This window comes from Dendrobates tinctorius, unplaced genomic scaffold, assembly GCF_039654945.1.
Source record: "Dendrobates tinctorius isolate UK_male_01 unplaced genomic scaffold, ASM3965494v1 ptg000049l, whole genome shotgun sequence".
NCBI classification, from domain to species: Eukaryota; Metazoa; Chordata; class Amphibia; order Anura; family Dendrobatidae; genus Dendrobates; species Dendrobates tinctorius.
In genome coordinates this window covers 20,647,207-20,669,496 of record NW_027361717.1, presented here as the reverse complement: position 1 = coordinate 20,669,496, position 22,290 = coordinate 20,647,207, and the positions used below count along the sequence as shown (strand labels likewise).

The following is a 22,290-nucleotide window of genomic DNA, read 5'->3' as shown; positions in this document are numbered from 1 at the left end:
GAGACGTATGAGTAGAGTATTATAACACACCTATTTGTACATGGCACTACTTTCCGTATGTCATAGCCTCTGATCTCCTCATTGTAGTTCACCACTTTCTGACATCTCAAAGGCACAGGAACACAGTTGGTGCTCAGCCTACGACTAGCTACTTCTCTAAACCTACTCAGTTCTGCCAATTTTGATGTAGCAACAAGGTTCCTTGGCCCCTAATACTATGTACTTTGGCTCAAATTCACAATAAGAATGGTAACTCAGGATGACACTATCCTGGTTATTCGGACTCCCAGCAATCAGACATTTCTAGTATATTTCATAAATGTGCAATTAATGACTCTAACTGGAATATTCCTTCAATGATGAATGATATGGTCTTCAGAATCTCATATATGTTTATGTATGACAATTATCTGTATAATTTCTTTATGTACAATAATTATTAATTAATCCTCTATGTTTCATGTCTTATTCTATATTTTAGGCTTTCAAGAAGATAACAAACAAAGCCAAAAGGTGAAACTCAACCAAGATATTGGTTAGTATTGAATACAGAGAGCTGCTATGTTATACTCACCCTTAAAATAGCCATATTATTGCTAAGAGCTTGTTCATACTTTGTTTTTTTAATTATTAGGCAAATGAGTATTATGATCACATCATCCTTTTTATACATGTTGTCCTACTCCAAGCTGTATAGGCTTGAAAGCCAACTGCCAATTAGGTAAATCAGGTGATTTGCATCTCTGTAATGAAGAGGGGTGTGTCTAATGACATCACCACCCTATATAATTTGTGCTTAATTATTAGGCAACTTCCTATCCTTTGGCAAAATGGGTCAGAAGAGAGATTTGACGGACTCTGAAAAGTCAAAAATTGTGAGATATCTTGCAGAAGGATGCAGCAGTCTTGAAATTGCCAAACTATTGAAGCGTGATCACCGAACAATCAAGCGTTTCATGGCAAATATCCAACAGGGTCGCAAGAAGCGTGTTGATAAAAAAAGGCGCAAAATAACTGCCCATGAATTGAGGAAAATCAAGCGTGAAGCTGCCAAGATGCCATTTGCCACCAGTTTTGCCATATTTCAGAGCTGCAACATTACTGGAGTATCAAAAAGCACAAGGTGTGCCATACTCAGGGACATGGCCAAGGTAAAGAAGGCTGAAAAACGACCACCTTTGAACAAGAAACATAAGATAAAACGTCAATACTGGGCCAAGAAATATCTTAAGACTGATTTTTCTAAGGTTTTATGGACTGATGAAATGAGAGTGACTCTTGATGGGCCAGATGAATGAGCCCGAGGCTGGATTAGTAAAGGGCAGAGAGCTCCACTCCGACTCAGACGACAGCAAGGTGGAGGTGGGGTACTGGTATCATCCAAGATGAACTTGTGGGACCTTTTCGGGTTGAGGATGGAGTGAAGCTCAACTCCAAGACCTACTGCCAGTTTCTGGAAGACACCTTCTTCAAGCAGTGGTACAGGAAGAAGTCGGTATCGTTCAAGAAAAACATGATTTTCATGCAGGACAATGCTCCATCACATGCATCCAAATATTCCACAGCGTGGCTGGCCAGTAAAGGTCTAAAGGAAGAAAAAATATTGACATGGCCCCCTTGTTCACCTGATCTGAACTCCATAGAGAACCTGTGGTCCCTCATAAAATGTGAGATCTACAGGGTGGGAAAACAGTACACCTCTCGGAACAGTGTCTGGGAGGCTGCGGTGGCTGCGGCACGCAATGTTGATCATAAACAAATCAAGCAACTGACAGAATCTATGGATGGAATTTTGAGTGTCATCGTAAAGAATGGTGGCTATATTGGTCACTGATTTTTTTTTGTTTTGTTTTTGTCAGAAATGTTTATTTCTAAATTTTATGTTGCTATATTGGTTTACCTGGTGAAAATAAACCAGTGAGATGGGTATATATTTGGTTTTTATTATGTTGCCTAATAATTCTGCACAGTAATAGTTGCCTCCACAAACAGATATCCTCCTAAGATAGCCAAATCTAAAAAAAACCACTCCAACTTCCAAAAATATTAAGCTTTTATATTTATGAGTCTTTTGGGTTGATTGAGAGCAAAGTTGTTGTTCAATAATAAAAAGAATCCTCTGAAATACAACTTGCCTAATAATTCTGCACACGGTGTATGCATAATAATTATTAATTAATCGTCTTTGTTTCATCTCTTACTCTATATTCTAGACTTTCAAGATGATAACAAACAAAGGCAGTGTGTTACAGTAATATTAAAATGAGAACAGGTGACAAGTGGCCTTGCTCCCTTACATTTGGAGCTTCAGTATATGCATATATGAAATAGTTGCACTGTTTATTTCGCATATTTATACCCTATAGATGAAGATCGTACTTTACAAGAAAAGAAGAAAGAAAAATCCAAGCCTGCTGGAAAGTTCTGTGAGATATGATTAATTTTATTATTTCTTTTTTCCTCTATATATTTCCTTATTCACATGGTACATTCCTTACCATAGATTTTAGGACATTTACTTATTCCCTCTGTGTTACATATTTAGCCCAGAGTATTATGCAAACATCACTGTAGAGTGAAATAAAAGGTTTGAAAGTCTGATATATGGATATGCCGAGTTTCATCACGTGAAGAGCAGAGGTCCTTCAGGGCCCAAAGGTATCAGGAGTATATGTAAATGGAAGGGCAGGTAATGTAGCGCCTTTAATGACTTTTGGTAATGGGTATGTATGGAAGGGTCTGGCAGAAGAGGGGAATCAGGGGTGAGCTGTATTAGGCTACGTACCCTTGTGTTTTGGTGAGTTTTTTACTCTGCATATATTTGAAAAAAACAAAGTAGCCTATTTTACTTAATGGGTGCAAAAATGGTGCCAAAAATATGCAAAATCAAAAACTCATCAAAAGCTGATCATGGGAACGTAACCTTCAGGCTGCGTTCACACGTTGCGTTTTTTTTTTGCTTTTTCACGGCGATTTTCTGCTGCAAAAATGCTAATAAAACAAATCCCATACAATCCTATGGGATTCCGCATTGCTGTGATAATGCTGCAGATTTTACCGCTGCGGAATCGCATCGCTGTAAAATCTGCAGCATGCTCATTGTTTTTGCGGAATCGCGGCGATTCCGCACCCATAGGAATGCATTGATCCGCTTACTTTCCGCATGAGGCTGTGTACACCATGCGCAAAGTAAGCGGATCATGTGCGGATGGTACCCAGGGCCTGGAGGAGAGGAGACTGTCCTCCGGGCCCTGGGTACCATAATCCTGTAAAAAATAGAATAAAAATAAAAAATAGTGATATACTCACCCTCCGGCGGCCCCCGAAATTCTTCCCACCTCTCACCACGCTCCCGGCATCTTCCGGTTCCAGTAATGCTTTGTGCGAATGACTGCGATGACACCTCACTCTCGCAAGCATGATGTCATCTCAGGTCCTTTGTGCAAAGCATTACTGGGACCGGAAGATGCCGGGAGCGCCGCAGAGCAGATCGGGGGGCCGTCGGAAGATGAGAATAACAATATTTTTTATTTTTTTATTAACATCCTACCTATCACATTAACATCACTTGGAATGCGCAAGCATTCCGAAAGCAAAAAACGCTTGCAAAACGCTTGTTTTCTGTGGGAAAACGCATGCGAATTCGCATGCATTTTACCCACGGCGGGAGCGTGGAAATGTTGCGGAAATTTCCACAGCACTTCTGCAACGTGTGCACATAGCCTAAATGTTGAGGAAAACTGGGTGGAGGAGAGAAGAAGGAAGTTTAAAGAGGAAAATCATACATTAATTTTGGATAACTCCTTGTCATACCCTATGCTTGGCCCTGATAAAATTAAAAAGCTTATACTCACCTCCTGCCTTCTAACAAATTGAACATGAAGAAGAAGTCAGAGATCAGCTGCAGCCTGGACTTCCTCTTCATGTTTGATTTGTGCGAAGGTGGGGACAGTGACACCGGCACTGATTGGGCACTGGGGTCATGTGTCACAGCAACTACATGAGAGCCCCAGGAGTGCGAGTGCAGACACTGATTAGGAGGTGAATATAGACTTTTTTATTTTATTGGGGCCAATTATTTAGATCAAGAAGGGGTTGTCCAAGTAGTAGACAACTCCTTTAAGGGCAGGTTGAAGCATTTTGGATACTCGAGGATAAAGAAAGAGTGTCTTTGAGAAATGTTTTTCAGGTGGAATGAACTGAATTTGGTAAGAACTTAAATGCCAGGAAAGAATCTAAGATTTCCCTAAACCACAAAGCTGAGGCATGTAGCGATAATCCTTGTGTTGGTTCCAGGAGGGTGGTTGAAAGAGATTGCAAGCAGATTATGAATTTGGTTAGGTCCATGTTGACTTTTAGGAGGGGGATTGGAAAAGATTGACGTTATAGATAACAGAGGTAACATTCAGGACTAAAAAGGACTATACATAAGCTATATGTGTTATATTCTATGTAACTCACCATTTTGTATATGTATGTATGCCTGTCTTTCCCCTATCTTCATAGGAGTATTCTTTTATCTCTTTCCCTATACCTTCTTTCCCTTATTCTTACCTCCCTATTACCCTATTTTCCTACCTTGTTCTTTATATTTTATCCTTACCCTTTAAAAAATTTTAAAATACCAATAAAGATCATTGGGAAAAAGGACTATACAATGTGGGTGAAATCAATGTAAAAGTGGTATAGAAAATCATGACATTTTTGTAAGTTGTTCTAGGCCAAATCTATAGATAATGGTGAGAAGTAGTTCCAGACCTTATAAGCAGAAATCCCCATAAATATAGACCAAAGCTGACTGTGATAAAATCTTATGGCTGTTTATATATCAATTGTATGTTATTACACAGCTTATCCTTGGGACAGGTCAAGTCTGAAGTCTTTGCAGATAGACCTAAAGGCTTTGGAAAAGTTGGATCAATTTGCGTCAAAGGTAAAATGTTGTTGTCCTGATAAAAGGTGTAATTAATGTGAGTTTGGGTGACATTGATGTGGGACCAAGGTGACATGGATTTGGAGCTGAATGTGTTAACAATCGCATCTGTCTTGGATAGATAATTTAAGAACATTACTGGAGAAAAAAACCAAGAATTATACTGACAGCCTATTCATGTTCTGGTGCAATGCTACTTTTTCCTTTGTGGTCCCGCTACAGGAAAATGAAGTGCTAACTTTTTGCATAGGTTACTGCTGATCAATGGTGGATTTAGCAGTTAGACACCCCAATATCAAATTATTTTCCAGGTAACAGCGAACAAGAGCAGACTGTTCAGGACTTTAGTTTGAGTTTTATGCAATACCATAAATTATTAGTATGAGTTCATCATATTGATCCTTTCTTGAAAGATGTATCTAAAAATGATATATTAGGGACCTGTAAATAGATAATCAATATCAGATTGGTGGCAGCTAGTGTTGAGCTTTCCGATACCGCAAGTATCGGGTATCGGCCGATATTAGCTGTATCGGAATTCCGATACTGACTTCCGATACTTTTTTCATATCGGATACCGGAATCGGAAGTTCCAATAATGCTATCAGCCCGCTCGCTTTGATTCAGCCAATGGGAATCCTCAGAAGTGTGGGCACATCCTGTTAGGCATGTAGGCATGTTAACTATTGGCATGGCTGTGATCGGCTGCTGAAATGATGTCATGATGCACTATAAAAGCCGCTGCCGCCATTTCTGGTCACTCTGCTGTGAATTCAGTTAGGGACAGGCTGCTGTTGAAGACTGTGAGGGACAGTTAGAAATAGCAATTCTCAAAACAATACTGTGCTTTACCCAGGCTACATAAACCACCACTGTAGCTTTCTTTTCCCTAGCAGCAGTGTTCACAGCTGTCTGCAAGGGCTGTGTGAGTGCAGCTCACGTTGTGGAGTGGGTCCTTCAGCCACGTCTGGTTGTAGGCCGCCCAGCGTGCCTCACTGCTGCCTCATACATATTTTTCTTTTTGAGCTGCTTATTTTTAAAAAATTCTATCTAGTGTGCTTCCATCCGTATCCATAAACATTGGTTGCAAACACTAGTAGTAGACAGCAGAGCCTTTCTGCAGCCTTTCAGTGCTAGTGCCCACTTAGCTGCACTGTTCACGGCTGTCTGAGAGGTCTCTGACTGTGTGTGAGTGCAGCTCACACTGAGTAGTGTGTCCTGCAGCTACGTCTGGTTGTAGGCCGCTCAGTGTGTGTCACTGCCTCACAGATATTTTTCTTTAATTGCAGCTCATTTTTTCTTCTCCTATTAGTGTGCATCCATCTACATTGGTTGGTTGCAAACACTATATAGGAGTAGATAGAGGAGACGTTTTTCTGGCTTGTGCCCTTCAGCTGCAGCCAGATTAGTGTTACCCTATTTTTTTGGAGCCTCATCTTTTGCATTGTAGGTTACCTGCCTGCATTGTAATAGCTCCAGAAAGTTGGTGATACTCTGACTTTCAAATCTTTGGTCACATCCTTTTAGTTTTTTTTCCCCCCCAAAAAAAACAACAAAGTTCACCAAACACTACATTTGAAAGTTGTATAGGCCACATTAGCTCCTATTAAAGTGTAGTCCACACACACACTTCATAAAATTAGTGTTTCTTATACCTGTAACCAGCTGTTCAGGAATAAGCACACTAAGGCCCCCCTTTGTACTTTTCTGCCTATCTGTCTCAGTCTAGCAAGATGAAGATGGCAGGGAGTAAGGCATATGACCGTGGGCGTGAAGTTTCAGCAGGGAGAGGACGTGGGGATTCTGCAGGGAGAGGACGTGGGGATTCTGTGCCTGCTGTTGGCACCAGTGAGTCAGCATCCCCCAGTTTTAGCAGGCAACAGTCCTTTATGCACAGCTTTGTAGGACCTCACCGTACCCCACTGCTGCGGGAGGAACAAATTGAAGCCGTTGTCGGATGGATGGCAGCTAACGCATCGACTTCAATTACTTCCACATCCTCTCAGGGCCAGAGCACCGAAGAGCAACCATCTGTCTCTTCACCACCTGCCAAAATGCCCAGGCAGTCAGAGAGCCCTGGACAGGAGCCATCACAGTCTCTACTTCTGTTCTCGGAATCTGTTGGTTTGGAAAGAGGGGGCCAGCCAAGCAGCATTTCAGAATGTGAAGAAGAGGGAGTATGCAGTAATGCGCAACTTCTTTGTCCCTCTGAATCTGAAGAGGCAGGTGGGCCAGTGCCTATGGTCAGCACACCTCAATACGCATCAGATGATGACGAGACTCAGTTACCACTTTTTGGTGCGTACGGTGCTGGCGAGACAACCCAGAAGAAGCAGGTGTTTGAAGAGGGGAGTGTAGATGATGAGGTCCTTGACTCATCATGGCGTGAGGAACAGGAAGGTGGTGGGAGCAGCTCTGAGGAAGAGATTCCCCGAACGGCCAAAACCAGAAGGAGAGGGATGGGGCACACTTGGTTGCCTGTAGCCTCCACTTCGGCACCCGTTAGGAGCATTCCACTTTCAAAAGGCAAAGCGGGCGCTCCCAAGACTTGCAGTGCGTGGTCCTTTTTTGACACAGTTGCAGATGACATTTGCTTTGTCAAATGCAAGCTGTGTCATCAGAGAGTCAAAAGAGGGAAAAATATCAGCAACCTCAATACCTCTAATATGTGGAAACATGTGCGGACCAAGCACGAGGTGGAGTTACACAGACACACTGAAGACGTAGGCCAACGTACAGCACCACCTACCACCTCTTCAGCTCGTGTTGGGGCCTCTTCCTCCAGCTCACACACAGCTGGTTCGGCATCCTCACAGGATCACCAAGGAAGAACCTCTGGCACTGTTGTCCGGAGACCCTGTGACATTCCACCCACAGTACCACGTTCCAAGTCATCCTCACACTCCCAGGCCACTTGGCAGCCATCGGTAGCACAGGCATGGGAGAAAAGGCGGCCATACTCGGCAAACCATCCCCGAGCACAGGCTCTGAATGCTGGCATTGCCAAACTACTGGCCCTTGAAATGCTGTCATTCAGGCTGGTGGAGACTGACACCTTCCGGGACTTCATGGCATTGGCAGTCCCACAATACACCGTGCCCAGCCGCTTTTATTTCAGCAGGCGAGCCGTCCCTGCCCTGCAGAAACATGTGGAGGCAAACATAAAACATGCGCTACTAAACGCCGTCAGTAACAAGGTCCACCTGACCACTGATGCGTGGACCAGTAACCATGGACAGGGACGATACCTTTCCCTCACTGCCCATTGGGTCAATGTTGTGGAGCCGGGTACAGATCTGGAGAGTGGCGCTCTACGTGTTCTGCCAACTCCACGGATTGCAGGAATCCAGTCTGTACATATTGACTCCTCCTCCTACTCAAGTTCCTCTGAAACAGCGCAGCAGGAGTCTGTTACGACCGATATGAGCACAGCCGTGGCCAAACGTCAACAGGCCGTACTGAAATTAATTTCTTTGGGGAATCGAAGCCACACAGCGCAGGAGCTCTAGAATGCCATCAAGCAGGCGAGCGACGTGTGGTTTGTGCCAGCGAATCTCCAGCCGGGCTTGGTAGTGTGTGACAATGGCTGAAATCTGGTGGCAGCTTTTGGCCTAGGCAACCTCACTCACATCCCATGTCTGGCACATGTGCTCAACTTGGTCGTGCAGAGCTTTCTGATGGACTATCCGGATCTTGATGCACTGCTGCACATGGTCCACATAGAGTGCGCTCACTTGTGTTGTTCCAGCATGGCAAGATCGCTCCTTGCTGCTCTGCAGCGCCGATTACACCTTCCGGAACATCGCATCATATGTGACCTACCCACCAGGTGGAATTCAACGTTACATATGTTGGAGCGGTTGTGTGAGCAGCAGGCAGCAGTCATGGAGTACCAGCTGCATCAGGCGCAAACAAGTAGCAATGTGCGCCGGTCAGACTTCAGCACCACTGAGTGGGCCTCTATGAAGGACATCTGCCTCGTTTTGCGTGCCTTCGATGATTCCACGCGGATGGCAAGTGCAGATGATGCACTAGTCAGCATGACTGTCTACCTTATCTGCATGCTTCAAAAAACACTGTAAGCACTAAGGGATGAGGTTTTGGAAGAGGTGGAGGATGAGGAGTCCCAAATGCCATCTGCTTCTGGACAGTCTGTGCTATGTGCTTCCTCACAAAGGCCTAGGCAGGGGACACTTTGTGAGGAGGATGAGGAGGAGTCGATGGAGGAGGAAGACCTCTCTCCACAGGAGGGAGGTACACAAAGCTCTAGTCAGTATGTACAGCGAGGGTGGGGTGATGCAGAGCAGGCAGAGATCACGCCTCAAGCAGGGGACAGCGGTTCTTTGGCAGTTGGGAGTCTGCAGCACATAGTTGACTTCATGCTGCAGTGCCCGAGAAACGACCGCCGCATCGCCCACATTCTCTACACTGCTGATTATTGGGTGTACACCCTCCTAGATCCTCGCTACCGGGACAACTTGCAAACCCTCATACCAACGTTGAACCGGGAGCGTAAACTATGGGAGTACCAAGACACACTGGTGCAGTCCATCATGTTTTCCATTCCACTCAACAGCAGTGGTGCTAGTGCTTTACAAAGCACCTCTGTGCGTCGAGCCAGTGGAGGAAACTCGGCACAAAGAGGGAGCAGAGGCAGCGCCTCAGCACAAGGCAAGACCACTACGGCCCAAATGTGGCAAAGTTTTGTGTGTCCGCCACAATTGTCTACACCATCACTGACGGCTCCAGTCAGCAGGAGGCAACGTTTCCGTCAGATGGCGACAGACTACATGTCTTGCCCTGTGAGTGTACTCCCAGATGGCTCTTCCCCCTTCAAGTTTTGGGTCTCTAAGCTGGATACATGGCCAGAGCTTAGCCAGTATGCATTAGAGGTGCTGGCTTGCCCTGCTGCCAGTGTATTATCGGAACGCGTCTTTAGTGCCGCAGGTGGTGTACTAACAGACCGCCGCACGCGACTTTCTAACGATAACGTCGACCGGCTTACCTTTCTGAAAATGAACAAGGCCTGGCTCTCCCCAGAATTTGCCAGTCCTCTTCCCGACTAAATAATTGGTTGGCAACTGTATCCAGGTCTCCTGTTGTGTTCATGTTTCTACCACCTGAACTATAATCCCTGGGATTCCACACAGCCAGTTGTTGCTCAGATGTGTTGTCTGCACAGAGAGAAACACTAGCTCCTGTGTTAGTGGGGTTCAGTAATGCCAGCTGCTCCCCTGCTGTGTGGACGGCAAAGTCTCCTGCTCCATCCACATTCAAACTACTACTGATTTTTAACCCTGCTCTACTTAGGCCTCTGGCTCCACTGTCTCTAGTATTTCCCCTGGCCTCCAACCCCGCCAGTGACAGCTCTTAAGTGGCGTCTGCATAATCCACACTTGTTCCAGTGTTACTTGGCCTCAGTCACGTCAGTTGATCCCCTGATGTGTGTCCGGCAAGGTCTCCAGCTATGTCCACATTCCCATTACTAGTAGTGTGAATGAGGACAGAGCAGGAGACCTTGCCGGACACACATCAGGGGATCAACTGACGGGACTGAGCCCAAGTAACACAGGAACAAGTGTGGATTGTGCTGACGCCACTTCAGAGCTGTCACTGGCGGGGTTGGAGGCCAGGGGAAATACTAGAGACAGTGGAGCCGGAGGCCATAGTGGAGCACGGTTACAATCAGTAGTAGTCTACTACCTCTATAAAACGTGCTGCAAGTTGGCCTTAGCCAGCTCCATGCCACATCCTGGGCTCCAACAACGTCAGTTGGTGTTCAGAAGTGCCGTCTTCGCAGAGAAACACACACTAGCTACTGTGTTAGTGGGGTTCAGTATTGCCAGCTGTTCCCCTGCTGTGTAGATGGCAAAGTCTCCTGCTGCCTCCACATGCCAACACCATCAGGCCTCAGCCTGCTCCATGCCTCAACCTGGGCTCCAACAACGCCAGTTGGTGTTCAGAAGTGCCGTCTTCACAGAGAAAAACCACACTCGCTACTGTGTTAGTGGGGTTCAGTAATGCCAGCTGTTCCCCTGCTGTGTGGACGGCAAAGTCTCCTGCTGCCTCCACATGCCAACACCATCAGGCCTCAGCCTGCTCCATGCCTCATCCTGGGCTCCAACAACGCCAGTTGGTGTTCAGAAGTGCCGTCTTCACAGAGAAAAACCACACTCGCTACTGTGTCTGTGGGGTTCAGTAATGCCAGCTGTTCCCCTGCTGTGTAGACGGCAAAGTCTCCTGCAGCCTCCACATGCCAACACCATCAGGCCTCAGCCAGCTCCATGCCTCATCCTGGGCTCCAACAACGCCAGTTGGTGTTCAGAAGTGCCGTCTTCACAGAGAAAAACACACTCGCTACTGTGTCTGTGGGGTTCAGTAATGCCAGCTGTTCCCCTGCTGTGTGGACAGCAAAGTCTAGTGCTGCCTCCACATGCCAACACCATCAGGCCTCAGCCTGCTCCATGCCTCATCCTGGGCTCCAACAATGCCAGTTGGTGTTCAGAAGTGCCGTCTTCACAGTGAAAAACACACTCGCTACTGTGTCTGTGGGGTTCAGTAATGCCAGCTGTTCCCCTGCTGTGTAGACAGCAAAGTCTCCTGCTGCCTCTACATGCCAACACCATCAGGCCTCAGCCAGCTCCATGCCTCATCCTGGGCTCCAACAACGCCAGTTGGTGTTCAGAAGTGCCGTCTTCACAGAGAAACACACACTAGCTCCTGTGTTAGTGGGGTTCAGTAATGCCAGCTGTTCCCCTGCTGTGTAGACGGCAATGTCTCCTGCTCCATCCACATGCAAACTACCACAGATTTGTAACTGTGCTCAACTTAGGCCTCTGGCTCCACTGTCTCTAGTATTTCCCCTGGCCAACAACCCCGCCAGTTGCAGCTCTGAAGTGGCATCTGCACAATCCACACTTGTTCCTGAGTTACTGTGGCTCAGTCCCGTCAGTTGATCCCCTGATGTGTGTCCGGCAAGGTCTCCTGCTCTGTCCACATTCATATTACTAGTAGTGTGAATGAGGACTGAGCAGGAGAGCTTTCCAGACACACATCAGGGGATCAACAGACGGGACTGAGCCACAGTTACACAGGAACAAGTGTGGATTGTGCAGACGCCACTTCAGAGATGTAACTGGCGGGGTTGTTGGCCAGGGGAAATACTAGAGACAGTGGAGCACGGTGACAATCAGTAGTAGTCTACAACCTCTATAAAACCAGCTGCAAGTTGTCCTCCGCCTGCAGCATGCTTCATCCTGGGCTACAAGACAGCCAGTTGTAGCCTGGAAGTGCCGTCCGCACAGATATAAACACTCGCTCCTGTGTTAGTAGGGTTCAGGAGCGCCAGCTGTTCCCCTACTGTGTGGATGGCAAAGTCTCCTGCTGCCTCCAAACTCACACTACAACGCTTTTTCTCCTCGCTCCAAGTAGGCCTCTGCCTGCTCGGAGCATTGATCCTGGGCTACAACACAGCCAATTGTAGCCTGGAAGTGCCATCCGCACAGATTGAAACACTCGCTCCTGTGTTAGTGGGGTTCAGTAATGCCAGCTGTTCCCCTGCTGTGTGGATGGCAAAGTCTCCTGCTGCCTCCAAACTCACACTACAATGCTTTTTATCCTCGCTCCAAGTAGGCCTCAGCCTGCTCGGAGCATTGATCCTGGGCTACAACACAGCCAGTTGTAGCCTGGAAGAGCCGTCCGCAAAGATTGAAACACTCGCTCCTGTGTTAGTGGGGTTCAGTAACGCCAGCTGTTCCCCTGCTGTGTGGATGGCAAAGTCTCCTGCTGCCTCCAAACTCACACTACAACGCTTTTTCTCCTCGCTCCAAGTAGGCCTCAGCCTGCTCGGAGCATTGATCTTGGGCTACAACAGCCAGTTGTAGCCTGGAAGTGCCGTCCGCACAGATTGAAACACTCGCTCCTGTGTTAGTGGGGTTCAGTAATGCCAGCTGCTCCCCTGCTGTGTGGACGGCAAAGTCTCCTGCTCCATCCACATTCAAACTACTACTGATTTTTAACCCTGCTCCACTTAGGCCTCTGGCTCCACTGTCTCTAGTATTTCCCCTGGCCTCCAACCCCGCCAGTGACAGCTCTGAAGTGGCGTCTGCACAATCCACACTTGTTCCTGTGTTACTTGGCCTCAGTCACGTCAGTTGATCCCCTGATGTGTGTCCGGCAAGGTCTCCTGCTCTGTCCACATTCCCATTACTAGTAGTGTGAATGAGGACAAAGCAGGAGATCTTGCCGGACACACATCAGGGGATCAACTGACGTGACTGAGCCCCAGTAACTCAGGAACAAGTGTGGATTGTGCAGACAACACTGCAGAGCAGCAACTGGCATGGTTGGAGGCCAGGGGAAATACTAGAGACAGTAGAGCCAGAGGCCAAAGTGGAGCATGGTTACAATCAGTAGTTGTGTACAACCAATATAACACTCGCTCCAAGTTGGCCTCAGCCTGCTGCATGATTGACCCCTGGGCTTCAACATCGCATGTTGCTGCTCAGAAGTGTGTTTGCCATGGGTACTCCCTCCTGCCCAGCCGGGATCCAGCACCGTCAGCTGTTTCTCGGCAGAGCCTTTGGCCTAGGTGCCTCCTTCTTGGTATCCGAGTTCCAGCAACGTCTGCTGGTCCTTGGTAGTGCTTTTTAGCACAGGTAACTCCTGCTTAGAAACCGTGTTCCAGCACCGTCAGCTGGTCCACGGTTGTGCCATTGGCTCTTGTTCCTTTTGCTGCCCCTCCAGGTTCCAGCACCGTCAGCTGGTTCTCGGCAGTGTCTTTGGCACGGGTACTACCTCCTTCCCAGCCTGGTTACAGCACGCCTGCTGTTTCCGGGTAGTGTCAACGTCACTTTGCCACTGATACGTTGTCCTGTCGTGTTGCGGTCGGGTTAGCCGAGTCTATGGTGCCTGCAGTTTCAGTGCTTCCTATGTGGACTGTGGGTTCTGGTAAAAAAGGCTGGTTCCATAGAGCCAATAGGACAAGCACCCCCTGTAGAACTGGGTTTCGGTAACTGCGGCCGGCTCGCGGCCTTGCAACTTTGTTTTTCATGGGTACCTTCTGCTACCCCTCCGGGTTCCAGCACCGTCAGCTGGTTCTCGGCAATGCCTTTGGCTGAGGTGCCTCCTTGTCGGTATCCGAGTTCAAGCAACGTCTGCTGGTCCTTGGTAGTGCTTTTTAGCACAGGTACCTCCTGCTTAGAAACCGTGTTCCAGCACCATCAACTGTTCCACGGTTGTCCCATTGGCTCTTGTTCCTTCTGCTGCCCCTCCGAGTTCCAGCACCGACAGCTGGTTCCCGGCAGAGCCTTTGGCCTAGGTGCCTCCTTGTCGGTGTCCGAGTTCCACCAACGTCTGCTGGTCCTTGGTAGTGCTTTGGAGCACAGGTACCTCCTGCTTAGTAACCGTGTTCCAGCACCGTCAGCTGTTCCACGGTTGTCCCATTGGCTCTTGTTCCTTCTGCTGCCCCTCCGAGTTCCAGCACCGTCAGCTGGTCCTCGCTAGTTTCATTTGCTCTTGCAGCTTCTGCTACCCATCCGGGTTCCTGCACCGTCAGCTGGTTCTCGGCAGTGCCTTTGGCCTAGGTGCCTCCTTGTCGGTATCCGAGTTCCACCAACGTCTGCTGGTCCTTGGTAGTGCTTTGGAGCACAGGTATCTCCTGCTTAGTAACCGTGTTCCAGCACCGTCAGCTGGTCCACGATTGTGCCATTGGCTCTTGTTCATTCTGCTGCCACTCCGGGTTCCAGTACCATCAGCTGGTTCTCGCCAGTTCCTCAGCCTTCTTGTAACTTCTGCTACTTTTCAAAGTTCAAGCTTGTGGAAATGGTTTTTGATTCTCACTCTGGATCTCCCTGACAATGACCCTGAAGACGATGACCCTGAAGACCACACAGAAGAATACCTAAAATATGACCCTGAAGAAGATGACCAAGAGGACAAAGAACAGGAAGACAACCACCAAGATGCAGAACAACAAGAGACAGAAGACCAAGAAGCATAAAAACCAAAAGCAGAAGAACATTAAGCATAAGACTAAAAATCTGAGCAAATGAGATTATAAAATTTATAAGCAGAAGAAGACTAAGCAGTGTATGGGGGTGAGTCCGTTCCTCCTCGTGGTGCCCCTGGAAAAGGCCTGCTGCTGCAGGCCAAACTGAACGTGGACAAATCCTGTTGTAAATCTTTTGTGACAGGCTGAACGGAAGGTGTAATCTTCAAACTTTTATAGATAACAACTACAGGAATGCCTGACACAAATAAGAATATGATGAAGAAGAATAGGAAGAAGAATATGATGAAGAAGAATAGGAAGAAGAATATGATGAAGAAGAATAGGAAGAAGAATAGGAAGAAGAAGAATAGGAAGAAGAATAGGAAGAAGAGGAAGAATAAAAGAAGAAGCAGAAGAATAAAAGAAGAAGAAGCAGAAGAATAAAAGAAGAAGAAGAAGAATAAAAGAAGAAGCAGAAGAATAAAAGAAGAAGAAGAAGAATAAAAGAAGAAGAAGAAGAAGAATAAAAGAAGAAGAAGAAGAAGAAGAAGAAGAAGAAGAAAAGAAGAAGAAGAAGAAGAATAAAAGAAGAATAAAAGAAGAAGAAGAAGAAGAATAAAAGAAGAAGAAGAATAAAAGAAGAAGAAGAAGAATAAAAGAAGAAGAAGAAGAATAAAAGAAGAAGAAGAAGAAGAAGATACTGCTGCTGCTGAAGATGATGAAGGAGAAAGTGTGGGAGAAGTAAAAAAGAAGGTGAAGAGCATGGAAGTAGTGAAACATACATATCTGACAAAAAATTAAAGACTTTAACATAGTCAATATCTTTGTAACTACGAACGTCTTTAAAAAAAAATAAAAATCCTGCTATTCCATTTGATTGGGCTAAAGCTCTATGGCTTTAATGTCTCCTACACCTCCCACAATACATTCTACATTATTATTAGTTGTTTTTCTTCATGTAGAATTAACCGACAGGGAAAGAAAGGGTTTTTTTAATTCCAATATTTCTGTTCCATTGACTTGAATGGGACTTCCGGGATCGGAATCGGCGATACCCGATACTTTTTTTAGATCGGCCGATCCATTCCGATACTGAAAAATATCTTATCGGGTGGTACCGCTCAACACTAGTGGCAGCATGACATCCAGCATAGCCACCAATCATCTGTTTGCAGTTGTGGGGTAGCCATACAGGTGCATCTCACAAAATTAGAATATCAACAAAAAGTTAATTTATTTCAGGTCTTCAATACAAAAAGTGAAGCTCATGCATTATATAGAGTCATTACACACAGAGTGATCTATTTCCAGTGTTTTTTTCTGTTAATGTTGACGTTTATGGATTACAGCCAATGCAAACCCAAAAGTCATTATCTCAGTAACTTAGAATACTTTATAACACCAGCTTGAAAAAATGATTTTAAAATCCGAAATGTTGGCCTACTGAAATGTATGTTCAGTAACTGCACTCAATACTTGGTCGGGGCTCCTTTGGCATCAATTACTGCATCGATGCGGCGTGTCATGGAGGCGATCAGCCTGTGGCACTGCTGAGGTGTTATGGAAGCCCAGGTTGCTTTGATAGCAGCCTTCAGCTTGTCTGCATTGTTGGGTCTGGTGTCTCTCATCTTCCTCTTGACAATACCCCATAGATTCTTTATGGGATTAAGGTCAGGCGAGTTTGCTGGCCAATCAAGCACAGTGATACTATTGTTTTTAAACCAGGTATTGGTACTTTTGGCTGTGTGGACAGGTGCCAAGGGGCAGTACCCCGAAACGCAGTGTCTGCAAATTGAGATTCTGGCTTGGCTTTTGTCCTAAGTCATGTGACAAGGCTCATTAAATTGTCGACATTGAGGTTTAGGATTGCTGCTTCCAATAGGTGGCACTAGAGTTCTAGTCCTCTTCCTCTCTGAAGAGACAATTTGCTTATTTTAGCGGTAAAAGTCAAAAACAGAAGCTTGCAAAAACGAAAAAAGTTTTTGGGTTGTGTTGCCATTTTCTGAGATCAGTAACATTTTTTTTCTCTTTGGCTGATGGAGCTGTTTGAAGGCTTATTTTTCTCGGGGTGAGACAATGTTTTTATTAATACCATTTTGGGATAGATGTGACTTTTTGATCGCTTGTTACAGCCTACTTTGTGGAATTGTGGTGACCAAAAAAATGTAATTGCATTCTTGATTTTTTTTTATTTTTACAGTGTTTACCTATGGGGTTAATTGTTTTTATATTTTGATAAATCTGACTTTTCTGAATGCAACAAAACCACATATGTGAATTTTTTAAAAACAAAATGGCATCTTTATTTTCAAAGGGGGAAAAGAAAGGTGATTTGAACTTTTATTTATTTATTGTTTTTAAACTTTTGTTTACTTGTCACTGTTATAGTTAATGCCTTAGTGAACTTGAAGATGCGATCGTCTGATCGCTTGTGCTACATGCAGCGATGCAACAAAGCAGCTCCAAAATGACAGACACAGGGGTCATCCTTTGACCCTCCCTCACATCGTCGGCTGTAATGCCAACCAATCGGCGACCCGCGATCATGTCACAGGCACGCCTATCGGCGGAGAATAAGATGCGCACACATGCCGATGCGTGTTAAATGGCACTGTCAAGAGACTGACAGTGGCATTTAACAGGTTAAAAATAGTGGGCGGAGCACCGCTACAAAGGCAATTGTTAATACACAGCCATCAGAAAAAGCAAACCTCCCATCTTTTGAAGATGGGAAAGAGGGACAAAGGCTGTAGCGCGCTGCCCGTGTGGTGGCAAATTTTAGGCCACATCACTGACCACACCCATTTCACAACAATTCACACCCATATCCACGCCCCAATCACACCCATTTAGCACTGCTGATCACACTGACTGGTACTGAGGGTACAGTGGCTGGTACTATGGGCACACAGACTGGTACTAAGGAAAAGAAAGAATGAACAGAGAGAGAAAAAAGAAAAAACAGAGATAAATAAAGGAGAGAGAGAAAGAAAAAACAGAGAGAACGAAAGAACAGAGAAAGAAAGAAAGAGGAGAAATAAAGAACAGAGACAGAAAGAAAGAACAGAGAGAGAGAAAGGAAGAACAGAGAAAGAGAAAGTAAGAAAGATAGGAAAGAAAGAACAGAGCGCATCAGAAAGAACAGAGAGAGAAAGAAAGGGGAAAGAAAGAAAGAACAGAGAGAGCAGAGTTAGAAAGAAAGATTCTATAAAGATACTATAGCAGCCCGGCTCCCATTGTAATGCACACCTGAGCCTTCCGGTGCAGGACATATCATGATCCGCTCACATGGCTGGCATCCCCGATTTCAAGGTGATCCCGCTATCTGCACTGTCTGAGGACACAGTGATGGATCTGAAGCATTCCCTGAAGTGCCTCCATGGTTCCATCACAATCTCCTCCTGAAATTACCTCATTTAAGGTCAGCTTCCAGCATGTCACTTCCAGTGGAACGTCATGTATGAGTTTTAAAGTGCTCCTCGGGGAACCGCCGTGTACTCCTGTGTCTACAGGAAAAGTAAGCTCCCGGCTGGGACAGCAGGGCAGACTCTCAAAATCAGGACTGTCCTGCTGGATCGGGACAGTTGGGAGGTATGAATGCTCCCCACCATAAACTTTGTACAGGCACAGCTCCGCACACCTCATTCAAACACGGTTCTGCTTTGTATGCCTCGTACACACACGGCTCCGCTCTGTCCACATCGCACACACAGCTCCACTCGGTACACACATGGCTCCACTCCGTAAACCTCGTACACATGCGACTCTGCTCCGTACACCTTGTATACACACAGCCATGCTCCATACACCTCATACACACATGGCTCCACTCCGTAAACCTTGTACACATGCAGCTCTGCTCCATACACCTCGTACACACGTGCCTCTGCTCCGTACGCTTCATGCACTAACGACTCAGCTTTGTATGCCTCATACAGACATGGCTTGGCTCTGTACACCTCGTACACGTGGCTCCATTCTGTACGCCGCGTACAAACATGGCTCTACTCCACTCCATACACACAGAGCTCCACTCCATACACACACGGCTCAACTCCGTATATTTCGTACACACAGGGCACCGTTTCGAACACCCCATACACACGTGGCTCAGCTCTGTACACTTCGTACACACAGGGCTCCATTTTGTACACCCTGTACTCACATGACTCAGCTCCGTACACACAGGGCTCCGTTTCATACACCCCGTAGACATGCAGCTCCACTCTGTACACCCCGTACACCAAGTTCACACACAGCTATGCTCCATATACCAAGTACACACATGGCTCCACTCTGTACACCAAGTACACACACGGCTCCGCTCCATACATCTTGTACACATGCGGCTCCGCTTTGCACACCTCGTCCACATGACTCCGCTCCGTACACCTTGTACACACACTGCTCTGCTACATCCACCCTATAAACCCCTCCTGACCCCACACATAAACTTCCCCTCAACCAGCACCATGACAATCAGCACAGCAGAGTCCTGCATACATTTGGGGGCCTGATCATGTGACCCTTTACTTCTCCTCTCCTGTGACCTCATCACAGGTCCTGTGCACACAGAACAGCCTTATATGAGCATCCCGAGCAGATGCAGGAGAGGAGTGACTTTAGCTTCAGGACCTTTGATGATGTCACAGTCATGTGACCGGTCATGTGAGCCGGGGAGGGCTTCAGTTCAGTACACAGCCCCTTCTGAAATAACAGGTGGGTGTGGCGGCTGATTCGCAGTGCGGGAAAACTAAAATTCTTGGCCGGAACAGTGGGTGGGAGTGTAAAAATCGGGACTGTCCCGCTGGATCCGGGACGGTTGGGAGCCCTCGAAAAAGTAATCCAGCTTCCGGTGATGATATTAAAGAAGATATCAAAATAAAACAAAAAGAAACAAAAAAGCACACAAATTTGGTATTTCAATGTCCGGAATGACCAATCTATAAAATGGTCACACTAGTTAACCCCTTCAGTGCACACCGTAAAAAAAATAAAATAAAAAACTATGCTTTTTCATCATACTGCTGAGCAAAAAGTGGAATAAAACATGATCAAACAGTCCAATGGAAATGAAAATGGCATAGCTGAAAACACCATCTTATCTTGCAAAAATCAAGTCACCATATAGTGATGCAAAAATAATTATTTTCCTGTAAAATAGTTTTTATTGCATAAAAGCAACAAAAACATAAAAATAATAAATGTGGTATCAATGTGATCGTACTGATCGGAAGATTGAAGCTGCCTTATCACTTTTACCACACGGTGAATGGCATTAAAAAATAAATAAAAATACTTAATTTCAGGATTTTGTTCATTCATTCAGCCTTTCAAAATTCTCATTAGAAAGTGATCTAAACACGTTATATGCCAAGATATGTAACCAATAAAAATGTCAACTTATCCCGCAAAAAAACATCCCCTCACATGACTGTCAGCACAAATATAGAAAAATTCTCAAAATATGGAGATGCAAAAACTTTTTTTTATAAAGTGTTTTTTAGTGTGTGACAGCAGCGAAACATAAACCCAATATAAATCTGGTATCATTGTAATCGCTCCGAACCGAAGACTAAAGTCATCTAATCACTTATACCACACGGTGAACGGCATAAAAAATAAATAAAACCAATTCTTGATCTGCTACTGATTTTTTCACTGATCCAAAAGATTTCCAAAGATCACAGTAAGGCATGGCTTACATTTATCCTGCACTCTATGCTGATTGCTTACACCTGGGTTTACTTGTAAATCTTTAAAATTCGTGATTCAGACTGAACCCCTGATCGAAGAATCCCTATAATGAGGCAAATGGAGGTAGTATGCACACCAGCTGGACCATGATCCAGCGGTGTCTCTTGAAAAGAAGACCACCCCTGAACAGAGGCCAGACAGTCGAGAGTAACTCTGCTGCCTCATTATAGTGAATTGATCCTTTGGGGGCTTCATTTGAATCACATCATTCAGAGATTTAGATGGAGACCCCGATGTAAGTGCTCAGCGCAGAGCGCAGGATAAATGTGATTCAAAATGTTATGTAAAATGTTCCCAACAAAAGTTTCAACTCCCACAAAGAAAGCAAGTCCCCACACAGGTCTGTCATCTATGGAAATATAGGGGACTTCCATGTTACTGATAGCACAATGGCTCTGGAAAAGCACTACATTTTACGTCCACATGTTTGGTATTTCAATAGCGATGAGAGCCTGCTTAATTTACTGGGTGCATGTGTTCAGAAGTACAAGCTGGGCACAATGTGTGGGAACTGCAATGTACTGTCTGCAATGTACTTGGCACTACAATAGAAGATTGGCAATTTTCATTAGGCAACATGCATTGCTGTTTTTTTCTGGAAAACACCCATGGAGTCAAAAATTGTCACTACACCTGTAGATAAATTCCCAGAGGAGTGCAATTTCCAAAATGGAGTCATTTAAGCATGAATTTTGCTCTTAGTAATAAATAATAATAATCTTTATTTATATAGCGCCAACATATTCTGCAGCGCTTAACAGTTTCAAAAAACAAGTCATAAGTAACTACGTTAACAATACAATAATTAAAGCAAAATAAGACTACCCTGCTTGTGAGAGCTTACAATGTACAATGAGGTGGGGGGAGATACAAAGTACAGGTGTGTATTTACAATGGTAAATAGAACCTGAAGACCTACCTCTTCCGACAAGCCTACAACCTGCAGTAACCACCTATCCACCAAACCACTGCATGACCAGCTCTACCCTCACCTACTGTATCCTCACCCATCCCTTGTAGATTGTGAGCCCTCACGGGCAGGGTCCTCTCTCATCCTGTACCAGTCATGACTTGTATTGTTTAAGATTACTGTGCTTGTATGTATTATGTAAACCCCTCCTCACATGTAAAGCGCCATGGAATAAATGGCACTATAATAATAAATAATAGTAATGGTGTATTTACAATGATGGTCCAGTCGTCTTGAGGGATGGATGGAGATAGTGAATGGGCTACACACGCACACTTACACATAGAATGACTTTGATTAGTGAACTTGATAGGCCGCTCTGAACAAATGTGTTTTAAGGGAACACCTGAAACTAAGCAAATTGTGGATAGTCCAAAATTCTTGGGGTAGAGCATTCCAAAGGATTGGAGCAGCGCAGGAGAAGTCTTGGAGTCCGGAGTGGGAGGTATGGATTAGTGCAGAGGTTAGTCGAAAGTCGTTTGCAGAGTGCAGCAGTTGGTTAGACGATAGACAGAAATGAGGGAGGAGATGTAGGGGGGTGCTGCACTGTGGAGAGCTTTGTGGGTGAAAACAAGTACTTTGAATTGGATCCTATAATGAATGGGCAGCCAATGTAAGGACTGACGAAGAGCAGATGCG

At 45.6% G+C, this 22,290-nt stretch overlaps 1 protein-coding gene across 1 annotated transcript in view; it reads left to right on the top strand.

Annotated features, from left to right (window-relative positions):
• LOC141091131 (kyphoscoliosis peptidase-like) overlaps window positions 1-22,290 on the top strand; it is a 256,972-nt gene that overhangs the window by 107,622 nt on the left and 127,060 nt on the right. The window contains exons 6-8 of the mRNA XM_073576523.1: window positions 482-535; window positions 2,367-2,426; window positions 4,851-4,933. Of these exons, the coding sequence (XP_073432624.1) occupies window positions 482-535; window positions 2,367-2,426; window positions 4,851-4,933 (197 nt within the window). The remainder of the gene's footprint in view (window positions 1-481; window positions 536-2,366; window positions 2,427-4,850; window positions 4,934-22,290) is intronic.